At 44.2% G+C, this 14423-nt stretch overlaps 1 protein-coding gene and 1 pseudogene across 1 annotated transcript in view; one reads left to right on the plus strand and one right to left on the minus strand.

The window, feature by feature from the left end:
• Positions 1 to 6903, minus strand: part of LOC133139648 (ATPase family AAA domain-containing protein 3-like) — a 16202-nt gene extending 9299 nt beyond the window's left edge. The window contains exons 1-11 of the mRNA XM_061259255.1: positions 6603 to 6903; positions 5804 to 5880; positions 4443 to 4544; positions 4270 to 4329; positions 3620 to 3689; positions 3120 to 3285; positions 2960 to 3029; positions 2638 to 2793; positions 2352 to 2408; positions 1432 to 1557; positions 96 to 220 (exon numbers count right to left, since the gene is read on the minus strand). Of these exons, the coding sequence (XP_061115239.1) occupies positions 96 to 220; positions 1432 to 1557; positions 2352 to 2408; positions 2638 to 2793; positions 2960 to 3029; positions 3120 to 3285; positions 3620 to 3689; positions 4270 to 4329; positions 4443 to 4544; positions 5804 to 5880; positions 6603 to 6789 (1196 nt within the window). The 5' untranslated portion in view covers positions 6790 to 6903. The remainder of the gene's footprint in view (positions 1 to 95; positions 221 to 1431; positions 1558 to 2351; positions 2409 to 2637; positions 2794 to 2959; positions 3030 to 3119; positions 3286 to 3619; positions 3690 to 4269; positions 4330 to 4442; positions 4545 to 5803; positions 5881 to 6602) is intronic.
• A 3256-nt stretch (positions 6904 to 10159) lies between these two features.
• LOC133139537 (succinate dehydrogenase [ubiquinone] iron-sulfur subunit, mitochondrial-like) lies at positions 10160 to 12231 on the plus strand (annotated as a pseudogene).
• Positions 12232 to 14423: the final 2192 nt, after the last annotated feature.

Here is a 14423-nt window from a genome sequence, read left to right on the forward strand (position 1 = left end):
TGCCAATAATGTAATGTAATGTAATGTAATGTCCCTAGGGCCGCCCGCTCTGATGGCCTGGACGCCCTTGAGCGTGTGCGGTGTCGGTGTCGTACCCGCGGCGGCTGGTGTTGGCCCAATCGAAGACCTTGTGCATGGCCGTCACTCCGTCCCGGCCCATGGGGGCCACGTCCCCTCCGGTCATGATGGCGTAATCCATTCCAGAGTGCGAGGCCAGCTTCTGCTCAGCACACACACAACCGCTACGGTTAACGTGTACTTTACTCCACGGTTAGCAAAGCACTTTTAGACACACTTTTCTCACTGAATTCATCGGATTTTATGAATTAGGGAATGCCAAGCGGCACAGGCCAACAAATGACCCATTTCTCTCTGTATAGATTTTCAGTGAGAAAAGAATACAGCCAAAGATATGCATAGAGGCACGCGAAACCATTTCATAACACACAAGCCTAAATTACACATTTTATTAGCAATAATATTCACTAATTTTCCAGAGAAGATTTGCAGACTGATTTTTAAATGGCTTACAACAGATGGGGAACAACTTAATGAAAGTGTTATTCTTGGTAAAATTACAATAATTTGAGTCAAAAGAGGTATAAAGTTCTTTATCGGGCAGGAAAAGCCCATTAACTGGAGACGATTGCGTCAATGGCCCCTTTCATTTGCAAATAACCATATACCACTGCTGTTGTACAGAATCGAACCAAAAGCAAAAACCTGACATAAGGACGATAAAATACTGGCTTTTTCTTCTTTCCCCTATCCCATACCATTCATCATAACAGCTTTAAATAAATTAGTGTGGTTTCACATTTACCATTGAAAGAACATCTATTCATTTATTAATGCATACCTTACAGTGGTGCAGGTTACAACACAGTCTGGTATGTATAGATTACACATACAGTGAAATCTGACCTGGTGTTGACAGTGTGGCATTACTGTGCGTGGAGCTATAGTGTGGGGCAACTGTGTATCGGTACATAATGGATGATTATACAACCCTAACCTAAAGGTTCCTACCCTGCAGGCAAAATATTAAAATGGTAAATGGTTGGCATTTATATAGCACCTTTATCCAAAGCACTGTACAATTGATGCTTCTCATTCACCCATTCATACACACACTCACACACCGACGGTGATTGGCTGCCATGCAAGGCACCGATCAGCTCGTCAGGAGCATTTGGGGGTTAGGGGTCTTGCTCAGGGACACTTCAACACAACCCGGGCGGGGGATCGAACCGGCAACCCTCCGACTGCCAGACGACTGCTCTTACTGCCTGAGCCATGGTCGCCCCTATTATCTCTTACCTAACTTTTTATTGCGCATTATTGTGCCAAATCTCGACACACTCTTTAAAAACACTTGTATTAAAAGTTTAGTGGCAAAAGCTGTGTGCGACACACAGTGCTACGCCCTACCTTGGCAAAGAGGGTCTTGCCCGTGCCGGGGGGACCGTACATGAGGATGTTGCGGTACAGGCCGCGGTTCTTCCGCGTGTTCCGGGTCGCGATGGCGATGTCACGGACCCGTTCCTCCAGAGGGGGCTTTAACGGGAGAACGTGGGAGGAGAGCGGGGAACGAAGAGAAATGGGAAAGACATTTGGCGTCACGGGGCGTCAGATACTTTTCTGTGAGTCTGTACGATGGGTTACTGTAAATTTGAACCATTTGCAAATGTCACACAAAACCCTGGAGCCGTTATTCACGCAGAACTGTTTCCACTGAGAACATAGAGGCCATTCTGCATGCATATTATTTATTTGCAGCTAAAGCTTGCGGATGCATTCCTCAACATTCACGCACACTGAATGCTTCAGAAAGCTAGTCTGTGTGAAGGTATGGCCATTATCCTGCTCAATTAGCTTTAACGTGTTATGCATAATAGGGCGCAGGTTTCCAAACAAGACAAAACTTTAATGAATGAATGAATTAATTAATTAATTAATGTTTCAGCTCAGGACCTGCAGTGATTCACTGATTCAGTTTTGTAATTTCTGCTCACCCTGGCTGCTCAGGCCTGATCACCCACTCCATGGTGCAGGCTGAGGCTGTTAATATGCAAATGCTGAGGGCCAGGCTTCAAGCCCACATGAGCTCATGCGCTCTTTATCGACTGTGGAATTAAACTATTAAAACCCTCCATATTATTACGGAAACTGAACAAAGGAGTAATCTTTTGCTTCTTGGGCAATAATGCTTGGAATCCCTTAATTGATGCCATCAGCTCTATTAAAAATATATTTTATGATAACATTATTTTACTTTTTTGTCTGTGCTATAGCTATACATATAGATGTGTATTTATCGTGCACTGGTTCTATGGAGTACCAATACTCACACTCAGCACCACTCCCTCCAGGGCGTCCTGTGGCTTGCTCATCACTCGCTTTGACACCTGAAGAGGGGGAGGACACACAGTCACACCTTTCACGAACTATCCGATTTCCAGAGTGACACCAAAAGGATCGCAGATAGTCTAAAGCACAGCCATGGCAATGGCCAACACTAATTAGAGTTTATGGGTGGAAGAAACCTAAGGCTGGACTTTTATTTTCTGACCCCTGGACTTCCCACCCCTGGTAACATGACGTCTTTTAGCGTGCTCTCACTTGGACAAGGCGTACCTTTATAGGGTGTTTGATTGCCTCTCCCACAGTGATCCTAGACGTCTCTCTGACCAGCGAGGGCTTTCCCAGCCTGGCCTCGATATAGCGCCCCGCCACAGCAGTGGCGTTCCGAGCTGAATACACGCCCACCGCCAGCAGGGTCAGCCCTGCAGCCTGCAGGTAAAAAGAGCACTGTCAGCCTGACTACAGCATCCTGAGAACAAGGTGAACGTTGGATACACGGGGGGAACATTTTAAGGATGCTATTAAATCAAAAAAGTCATCAAGTGACAGTTGAAATGATGAGAATAATTCCAGTAATTCGAAAGGGAGCTTTCACCGTCACTGTGACTTTGTCCCAGTCTGACACGAAGGCTCGGAAGCCTTCCCCGAACACAGCGCCAGCAGTCCTGACGGAGACAAAACGCAACCGGGTCAACTAACGGCAGCATCGCGAGCGGAAACTAAAGCACCCAGAGCCCGAAATCCCGGCCTCTCACCGAATGGACTCCAGCACTGTCTGCCGGTGTTCTGCCGCTTTCAGGCGGATCTGCTCGCGGTTGATGTCCGCGTTCTCCCGCTCCACGCGGGCGCGGGCCTTGTACTCTGCCTCCACGCGCATCAGCTCGTTCTTGTGCCGCAAATCCATCTCGTGCTCAATCGTTGCTAAGAGAGTCACACAGAATAAGGCGTCCCTGTGCCAATATCAACCTATGCCTCTATCTTAATCTTTTCTATTCCATTTTCCCCCTATTCTCCACACGTTTGTACACACACACTTGTCGTGTTTGTTGTTTGCTGTCGTCTTGTGTTGCAAACTTGCAAAATGGTATTTCTTCTGTGTTGGTATTACTGATTTGCTTGTCCTTTTTGTGGTAAAGAAATGTGTCTCCATTATCAATACAATCGCAAAGAGACCACATGTATAGATGCATGACCATGTACATGTTTAAAAGATGTGTTAATGACATGAACACGCAATGGATCACTGCACGCGCACCTTTCCGCATGGCTTCCTGCTTCTGCACGGATTCTTCCTGCTTGCGCAGGTTCTCCTCGTTGAGGGCTTGCTGCAGAAACATAGCAGTGGTCAGAATCATACAAAGTAAGACACGCATGTCAGAGTACATACTGTTGGACAGAGATGAACCCAAACAGCCTCAACGGTGAACAGGAAGAGAAAAGGCAGAAAATGTGCTGCTTGAGCCTCCTGTTCCAGTCTAAAATGGAGAGCTTTCCATCTCAGGCTGTTCTCAATTAAGATCTTCTGAATGAAGTGATCAGAAGCTAAAAAGACAGGCCTGGTCCTAAACTGTTGACCAATAAATTATGCAAGCCACCTGTTTACAAATTTAAAAACACAAAATTTGAAAACTATTTCAATGTACTATTCATTTGCATTCTGTCTTTTGGTTTGACTGACATTTACCTGACATTTTTTTCTGAATGGTGGAGTCAATTCAAGTGCACACACTAACACTTGCCATTCTGATGGGCCAAGCAAGCGGAAGAAAGATTTTACATGCTTCGTATGATCAAAGTTCTAAACACAGACTTTGAGAAAAACACAGATAACCTAATACAGTTACAAAGAGGGGTGAGAAGGACAGTGTCAGGCCACACCCCCTTGGAGGTCCCAGTTGGTCTCACCTGTTGCCTTAATTGGTCATCGTACCTCTGTCTGGCTAGTTTATCTTGGTACTGTGCCCTCTGGAATGGGTAAGGAAAAACAATAAATACACAAAGTGTTCACATTGAACTTTGCCCCCCAACCCACCCACTGCACTCACAATCACCAATTTTAATCCCCCCTCCTCACTCACTGCCTGATGCTGCTTGGTCTCCTCCGTGACGGTCTTCCTCCTCTCCTCCCCCTGGGCGCGAATCTGTTCCGACTTCAGCTGCTCCACAGCTGCCTCATATTCCTGTGGAGAAAAATAGATTATTTCTATAGTTTCAAAATCACTTTGGTGCTTTACTGCAACCACCCTGGTGATACATTCAGTTCAAGCAGTGCTTTCCAACCCTGTTCCTGGAGATTTACCATCCTGTAGGTCTTCACTCCAACCCAAACAAAGCACACCTCATTCAATCGCTAGAGCAGGGCTGTCCAAACCTACTCCTGGAGTTCTACTATCCTGTCAGTTTTCACTCCAAACCAAACAAAGCACACCTCATTCAACCACTAGAGCAGGGCTGCCCAAACCTATTCCTGGAGATCTACCATCCTGTAGGTTTTCACTCCAAACCTAACAAAGCACACCTCATTCAACAGCTAGAGCAGGGCTGCCCAGACCTATTCCTGGAGATCTAGCATCCTGTCGGTTTTCACTCCAAACCTACCAAAGCACACCTCATTCAACCACTAGAGCAGGGCTGCCCAAACCTATTCCTGGAGATCAACCATCCTGTTGGTTTACATTTCAACTCTAATTTCAACACGTTTTACTAATTAGCAGATCAATGAGATCCCTAGCTGTTGAATGAGGTGGGCTGTGTTAGTATGTATGATTTGTTGACTGTATATTTCACAGCAGCACTGTAGTTTAGATGTGAAGAGCCCCAGACAGGTGGAGGTGTACAGCCCAAGCTCTGACCTTATTAACCTCATCTGGGAGACCAGTGAAAAGTAAAGAGGAGTGGTGTGATATGAATGTTATAAATGCTTTAAGGGACTGCCGATCTGCGTGACTTTTAAACATTAATCGTGTTTTGGGAACGGATTCCCATTCTGAATGAAGAGCACTGATTATTTAGCGTTCCTGCCTTGTACTTTTTCCTACCAATTCTTGGGAGTCTAACAAGAGCACTCCCAAACCTCATCAGGCAAGTGATTTCTCTTGTCATTTCAGTACCACCTGCAGTCTACCAGTTAATGTACACACTCCAAAATCCAAATAAATAGGATAAGCATTCAGAATTGCAGTTTTCATGCTACTGTACAGTGACAGAATCAGAAAATTAGCTCAGCCCCCTATGACAGCAAACAGGGAACTGTTAACATGTCGGCCTTGTGCGATCAGTCATGAGAAACACCACTTTATTGCTCAAAACAAAGATTAACACATTTTTGAATGATCAGCACTGCAAGAGCCTGTCGCGCTGACAAAGACAAAGTTCACAGGCCAGGAGAGACAGCATACACGTGAAGCAGACCGTCACTCAAAGCAGGAAGGAGCCCAACCTTCAGCTTGCCCTGGTGCTCCATCTGCAATGTCTGCTCTTGCAGACGGGCCAAATCCAGCGCCTCCTTTGCATGTGCTTGAGGAGAAAGGGACAGAAAGAGAGTCACACCTGTAGCTACTCTCTTTCCATCCACTCACAAATCACATTTCAGAGTTTTTGTCAACCTGAGGACAAAATAAATCCTTTCAAAATATGTTGGAAAACTTTCAAGTGGTATGTTGAAGGCCACAAACAGACTGACTGGTAATGAGATCTGAACTTTTAACCTTGGCCGTGCTGCAACTGACACAATCACACATACCATACGTTCTATAGCACTCATTCTCAGACAAGTTTCTAAATATACTCCTCCATATGTTTTTTCTTTCAGAAAAGATCCAAAGTAATATTCACTCATAAGAATTACAGCCATGCACCAGTACTTTATGTGATCTTATGCAACCATTTACGAAAAATACAGTCTGTCTCTTGATCAACTCTCTGGTATTTTTTTTATATATTTTTTAAATGTATTTATTTATTTATTTATTCATTCATTCAGTCATTTATGAATTCATGTCTGCATTTATTTACACATATTACATTCATACCCAAGTAGCAATTAGTACTGGAGTTCGAAATTATTGTACATCATGTTCTCGCCAACATGCCCGGCAACATCAATAGGTTACATAAGTTTTCGAATTCCGGGAGCAGGCGGCTTCTCTTGTTGGTTTATCTCAATTGATTCCAGTCATGTTGTCAACGCATTTCAGTACCCTATACATCAGGTTAGCTGCCGTTAGCACGAGACTTACTGGACTTGTCCAGTTCTCGGGCCGCCCGTGCAGCTCGCTCCAGTCCAGTCGGATCGAAGTTACTCCATTTGTCCTTGGGTTTATCGTCACCATTTCCCCCAGAACCCCCGTCTGATTGAGGAGGTTCTTCAGAGGAATCCGGTGGTGGAGCGGATTGCCCTCTTCTCCAGGGGAACAGCCAGGACATTTTCCACCAAAATTATTAATTCTCAACTGCACGGCACTTTGCAATCTGGAATCCTTTCTTTGATTGCAGCACACACACCCACCACACACGCGTCCCGTCACTGCGCAGGCGCACTCCACGATGGGCAGGCGTTCAATATACATACATATTACATAGAATAGGCAGTCGGTAGTTCTTATTGGCTACCGATAATATGACTATAGCTATGTCATTCGCCGTTGGTTCTGTCACATGTTAACCACACCCACACTGTTGCCTGTTCCAGGGCGAGGGCAGATTCTCAGTGCGTAACGTGACAGTCTGTACAGTGGAGGCAACGTTGATTCTCGACGACACGTGCGGAACATAATTCCCAAGAACAAAGACCCTCCGGCATACTTCAGACGATATTTTAGATTTTAGATACATACACTACATCGACAGTTGATAATCACGCATAATCAAATCGGTCTAGCCGATATTACACTGTATGTGACACGGTCAATGTAACCGCACATTTTTGCCAATAATTAACCTGTTACAAAGATATGTGACTGACGGGGTGAGGGGCCTGCTGCTAGGCCAGAAGGAAAAACATGAACTAAGCGGTAATCCAGACTTCATAGCTCTATATTAGCTTCTGTTAAAACAATGAATTAGCAATGGCACAACTGCATCTATGCAGATTAAAGAGCCAGCCGTGTCCGTAGCTTGATGAAGACGGGTCATATTTTGTTTAAATAACAAAGGCACACTACTTGTTTCTAGATCAGGATTCTTTAACAATTGTTTTTCCACCTGGATCAGATTTTTGTAAACACTGTTTACAGGGCAGATATTTTCCTCAGACAGTTTCTAAAACACAAATGATATTGCACGTGTGTGGACAATGTATTCATCATCTTTTAGTCAATGCTGCTTTTCAAAGTGACTTACTGTACAGAAATAACTGTGAAGACCAGGGATCAAAGTACAGTACTGTAACAGAGGGGGCAAGTGTCATCTCGACAGAGACAGCAAGTGCAAGAAGTGCAGACTTGATCGACAACTCCCCTAATGACATGATACTAATTTATACAAATAAAACTACCCCACTGAGCATTAAACTACCTCATGAAAACAAGCAAATAAACTACCTCATGAAAACAAGCAAATAAACTACCTCATGAAAACAAGCAAATAACAAAAAATCTGTGAAAACAGAAAGTTGTACTTAATCAGGTATGGCTGTAGACATGCCTCCGCTGTTCTGACAGCCACTGTGAAGCTCGCGCTACCAAGGAAGAACCAGAACAGACAGGAGACGTGATCGGGAAGTGCAGGCACAGAGAGGAGGGGGGAAACAAACGTCCTAAGGCTGCGGAACAAAGGGGTCTGGCTGGTGTGTGTGGCCTGATGATCATTTGAACGTGTTTAAGGGGAATTTCTTCAGGCAGCTGCGATGCAAGTGGTTACCAGTTGAGGGCAGTGAGGGGATAGCATGGGAAATATTTGGTAGTGTCTATTATCCTGCCACCATCAGACCTCCTCACGTAACCTCCGCTCTGCAACCACCAACCTCCTCAAACCCCCCAGGACCAAGCTCCGCACAATGGGGGATCGGGCATTCTGCTCGGCCGCTCCCAGTTTGTGGAATGCTCTCCCCGACCACCTAAGGGCACCACAGACTGTGGATACTTTTAAACGAGGTCTAAAAACCTACCTTTTTTCTAGAGCCTTCTGCTAGATTTTAAATTTTTTTCTCATGTTTTGTATTTCTTTTTTAGCACTTCTGCTTTTTAATCTGTAGCACTTTGAGATTTAAAAAAATATATATAAAGCGCAATACAAATAAAATTTATTATTATTATTATTATTATTATTATTGTTTGTTGACACTGAGCATATACAGAACTGACGCAGAATAGCCACAATTTTCGATACATCTGTATAGCCCTTTTTTTCTATGATCAATGGTTGGACTGGTTGGGAGCCAAATATTTCTCCTCTGTACTGTCAGTTAAATAGCCCTGTTCTTGACACTCTAGTTGTCAATGACATGGGATGTGGAGTAACAAGATAAGTATTTTACAAAGGAAAAAAGGATGCTGTAATCCCCTCGTTCAGGACACAGAAGAACATTTGATGTTGTGTTTAAAAGCATGGTTTGTTAAGCCATGCCTACTTTGCATGCTTTTATATGACCAATTGATTTTTATTAACACCTCTAAAGCCCATGTAACCAAAAGTAATTAACACACAAATACTATAATACAGTTACATAATTCATGAGAGGTAATCTTTTTAATTGAACAAGGACTGAGGTTAATCAATAGGCTCCTAATTAGGTTTCATGTTTGACTTGGAATGTACTACAATGTAAATATGGAACTTCTTCATGGCATGTATATTTCTGTGGCTGAAGAGGGTAAATAATCACTCAAAGCATGAACTGCGCCTAATTAAGCTTGTTAAAATTCTGAAATTGCAATTGTGGTCTGAACGAAAACCAACATACACAGTGGAACTCAATGATTGAGATTGAGAACCACTGCTCATGAGTAAGTTAGCTAACTACTATATTCCAGTGGTCTCCATCCCTGGTCCTGGAGAGCCATGGGGTCTGCTGGCTTTCGTTGTTACTCTGCACTTAATGAATCAATTAGAGCAGTTGATTGCACAGTTAACTCGCCTCACCTGGTTACTTGTGTCTCAACTGGGTGCTGATTTTAAAGTGAATACAAAACCCAGCAGACCCTTTGGTTCTCCAAGACCAGGGTCGGAGACCACTGCTGATCAGTGTTGCTACTACAACTCTACACAATAAAAAAAATAATCATCTCCGGAAAGGAACTAAAAGACAAATACAAAAATTCTGGAGTAGCATATATAAAAACTATTTTTTCAAGAGAGTTCAAGGGAAAGGGTTCTGACCTTCAGAACACTTTGATGCTACTAGAATATGGGGCGTTCAACTGCTGAGATGGACATTAGAGTGGACGGATTGTGTAAGCCTTCACTACAGTGTACTGTTACTTCCCTCCTCTATTTCTCCAACATGCTGACGAAGCGGGGTCTCTTGACTAATGACACCAAAGCAGTTTTCACAGACAGTACCTGCATCTGATTCTAAACCCTGCATACCAGAGAATCAAGATGCATTTGTTAGCCTCCTGTGTTTCATCAGAAGTTTTTTTGTTGACTGATAAGTTCCTAGGCAAAATCTATCTAATTCTAAACCCCCCCATGTCAAAGAATCAAGATGCATTTTTAAAGATTGATGAGTCACTGTAGCACAGGAATACCCTGGCTTTGAGTCCTGGCCTTTCTGCTTGGATTTTACATGCTCTCCCTGTGTCTGCATTGGGTCCATTAGGGTACTGCCTTATTCACCTTATGCCTGAGTCTGTACATGGTTCCTCTGTCCCGTACTCCCGACAGGGTACGTCCATCAGTCGTGTGGGCCCTGCAATAGATTGGCAATCTGTCCAGGGTGTATTCCAGCCTCTTGCCCAGTACATGCTGGAATAGGCTCCAGCACCCCTTGACCCTCACAGTCTGTCTCCTGTAGTCAGTGCGCAGTGCACAGACGGCTCCCGCCCTGCCAGTGCAGCCAAGAATAAAGAAGTTCCAGATTTACTGATGGGACCCTGAGGAACCCGGAGACAAGCCTCGGATGCAGACCTATGAGATTGACCTCAACACGTAAGTGTTGGTGAAACTGCCAAAGGAGACTATTCCAGGGGTAGGCAACCCTGGTCCAAAAGTGCCAGAGGTGTTCCTGATTTTTGCTCCATCTAAATGTGTAAGTGCAAAATGTGATTAATGCTGAGGCTTAAAGACCACAGCTCAGGCTCTGGATAGACTTATCAGGCTCTAAATCAGGGATTATCAAATCCAGCCCTGGTTTTCCTTTCTCCCCGGCCATTAGTGCTGTTTGGCCAGACTGTCTCAGCAAAGGGGAGGTCCACCCTATAGTTTTTGTCCCTCAAGGGCCCTGAGTTGCTGATCCCTGCTTTAAATAATCAATAGAACTCTTGTGATTAAGATATCCTTATTAAGTGAAAGGTTTTGGAAAGTACTGAAGTTGAGTGCTGCCTCTGTGCAGAAGCTTTCAATTAGTTGCCTGAAGGACAATCACAAGAAGCTACTTTTAATAGCTGCTTCTCTTTTTGCTTGGAGAAGAGAATGTTCTTATGTTCAAATCAGTGTCCAGTTAATGTTTGCATGTTGAGTGCTCAACCTGTTTTTTGTGTTTTCTTTGTAGACAAGTTATTGGTTATGTCTCTTTCTCCTCAGCTGTGGGCCCATGGTCCTGGATGCGTTGATCAAGATCAAGAACCAGCTGAATCCCACACTGACCTTCCGACACTATTGGAGAGAGGGTATGAAAGGACTAGCCTGGAAAACCGGAACAGTGGAGGGATGGAGGGGACAGGGGGACTTTCAGACATAATTGACCAAGGATCTCAAACTCAAATCCTGCTGGTTTTTGTTGTGACCCTGCATGGAACTGCTTGATTTAGGTAATTGATTGGCTGAGCAATCCACACACCTTGTTTTCCTGGCTGGCATCTGAGAAGAATTCACAAAAAGCTGCAGTGTGTAGTCTGAGGGTCCCTGCTGTAGACTCCTTATGCATCTGCCGTGTGCTCTCATTTTAACCTAGATGAGGGGTCTGCAGCCAAACTTCAAAAGCTGCAGGGCTCACTGGTCTTTGTTTTAACCTTAATCCAACCAATTCAGATTTAAGTAACCAGAGCTGGGGGGGTATTTCACAAGGCAGGATTATGGAGTTCGCTGGATGACTGCGCTCAGTAAAACAGAGACCAGCGCACCTTACAGCCATACTGGGCAGGATTGCAGGCTTCCAGTATGAGTTAATTCAGTGCAGCAAGTGCAGATGCTGATTAATCTGCAGGGGTGCATGCAGTGGTGTCCTGTCATTACTGTTATTGTGCTTGCTTGTGTGCCTGTCGGTGCATGTGCGATTGTCCAGGTATTTGTGGGTCGTGTGCAATGAACATTAATGAGGGCAACACGCTTGCTTGCCTGAGCAAGATCGACTCAAACACAAGCAAGGTGGCAAAGATCTACCCTTTACCACATATGTACGTCGTCAAGGATTTGGAGCCTGTGAGTACCTTTGTTTTACCGCTGATATCAGAGTATAGGAGCTATGCCGGCCTGATGTGTCTGTTTGTGGGAAGGGATAGGCCAGTTTGGTCATCTGTAGAAGACCTTCTGCAAATACGTTAAGTGAAGTCTCTGGCTATCGGGGTGGCCTGCAATGGAGTTACCTTTGTTTTGCAGGACATGAGTAACTTCTATGCATAGCATAAACGTATCTAACCCTATCTGAAGAGGGATGAGTCTCAGCTGGGCAGGGCGCAGTATATGCAGTCTGTGGAGAACAGACAAACTGGTATCAAATTTGAGACAACTGCCAAACAAGCAGAAAAAAAAGCTTATGCAACCCCCTAGACTCAACACAACTATGTTACATTCACAGTATAACCCATTCTTGTTTGTTCCTATGAAAAGATTCTGACATCTCTCATTAACAAGGCGTTTCTGTCTGCAGAACTGCTGCTCACTGGTTTTTTTTTTTTTTTTTGGCAAACACTAGAAGTGAATGAAGTGAGTGAAAAGCAGTTTCTAAGATACTCAAACAACCCTGTCTGCCACCAACAATCATTCCACGGTCAAAGTTTTCCGCATTCTGATGGTTGATGTGAATGTCGAGCGGGAAAAGCATCAGCTGACTCGCACCAACCCCACCCCCCTTCGACTTCCCCACTACTCCTACACCAACAAATTTAATCTTTTGGAAAATAAATATTTGGAAATCTCAAATATGCTATTTTATACAAACAAAAATAAACATATAAAAGGTCAGCTGCTGTAGCTGGTGCTTATACAAATCAGTCAGATCAGATAAATTCATTTTTTTCCCTCAATTCTACACACAACACCCCATAATGACAACATGAAAGAAGTTTTATTTTTTTATTTTTTTTGCAAATTTATGAAAAATAAAAAACTAAGAAATCACATGTACATAAGTATTCACAGCCTTTGCTCAATACTTTGTTGATGCACCTTTGGCAGCAATTACAGCCTCAAGTCTTTTTGAATATGATGCCACAAGCTTGGCACACCTATCTTTGGGCAGTTTCACCCATTCCTCTTTGCAGCACCTCTCAAGCTCCATCAGGTTGAATGGGGAGCGTCGGTGCACAGCCATTTTCAGATCTCTCCAGAGATGTTCAATTGGATTCAAGTCTGGGCTCTGGCTGGGCCACTCAAGGACATTCACAGAGTTGTCCTGAAGCCACCCCTTTGATATCTTGGCTGTGTGCTTAGGGTCATTGTCCTGCTGAAAGATGAACCTTCGCCCCAGTCTGAGGTCATGAGCGCTCTGGAACTGGTTGTCATCCAGGATGTCTCTGTACATTGCTGCATTCATCTTTCTCTCAATCCTGACTAGTCTCCCAGTTCCTGCCACTGAAAAACATCCCCACAGCATGAAGTTGCCAACACCATGCTTCACTGTAGGGATGGTATTGGCCAGGTGATGAGCGGTGCCTGGTTTCCTCCAAACATGACACCTGGCATTCACGCCAAAGAGTTCAATCTTTGTCTCATCAGACCAGAGAATTTTGTTTCTCATGGTCTGAGAGTTCTTCAGGTGCCTTTTGGCAAACTCCAGGCAGGCTGCCATGTGCCGTTTGCTAAGGAGTGGCTTCCGTCTGGCCACTCTACCATACAGGCCTGATTGGTGGATTGCTGCAGAGATGGTTGTCCTTCTGGAAGGTTCTCCTCTCTCCACAGAGGAACGCTGGAGCTCTGACAGAGTGACCATCGGGTTCTTGGTCACCTCCCTGACTAAGGCCCTTCTCCCCCGATTGCTCAGTTTAGACAGGCGGCCAGCTCTAGGAAGAATCCTGGTGGTTCCAAACTTCTTCCATTTACAGATGATGGAGGCCACTGTGCTCATTGGGACCTTCAAAGCAGCAGAAATTTTTCTGTACCCTTCCCCAGATTTGTGCCTCAAGACAATCCTGTCTCAGCGGTCTACAGACAATTCCTTTGACTACATGCTTGGTTCGTGCTCCGACATGCACTGTCAACTGTGGGACCTTATATAGACAGGTGTGTGCCTTTCCAAATCATGTCCAATCAACTGAATTTACCACAGGTGGACTCCAATTAAGCTGTAGAAACATCTCAAGGTTGATCAGTGGAAACAGGATGCACCTGAGCTCAATTTTGAGCTTCATGGCAAAGGCTGTGAATACTTATGTACATGTGATTTCTTAGTTTTTTATTAAAAAAAAAAAACTTTTTTCACGTTGTCATTATGGGGTATTGTGTGTAGAATTTGGAGGAAAAAAATGAATTTAATCAATTTTGGAATAAGGCTGTAACATAACAAAATGTGGAAAAAGTGAAGCACTGTGAATACTTTCCGGATGCACTGTAAAGGGAGGGAAGCATTCTTTTATAGAAACATTGAGGTGTTTTCTCAAAAGGTGGGTTTTCAGATGTTTGATAGCCAGTGAACCTGTGTTCCAGATGTTGGAGACCAGGCAGGCTGCAACATAGTCACCAAAAATAATAATTTATGAAGGGCCATGCCTTGTGTCAAGGTTAGGATATAACCTATATCTGCT

This window comes from Conger conger, chromosome 10 (assembly GCF_963514075.1).
Source record: "Conger conger chromosome 10, fConCon1.1, whole genome shotgun sequence".
NCBI lineage: Eukaryota > Metazoa > Chordata > Actinopteri > Anguilliformes > Congridae > Conger > Conger conger.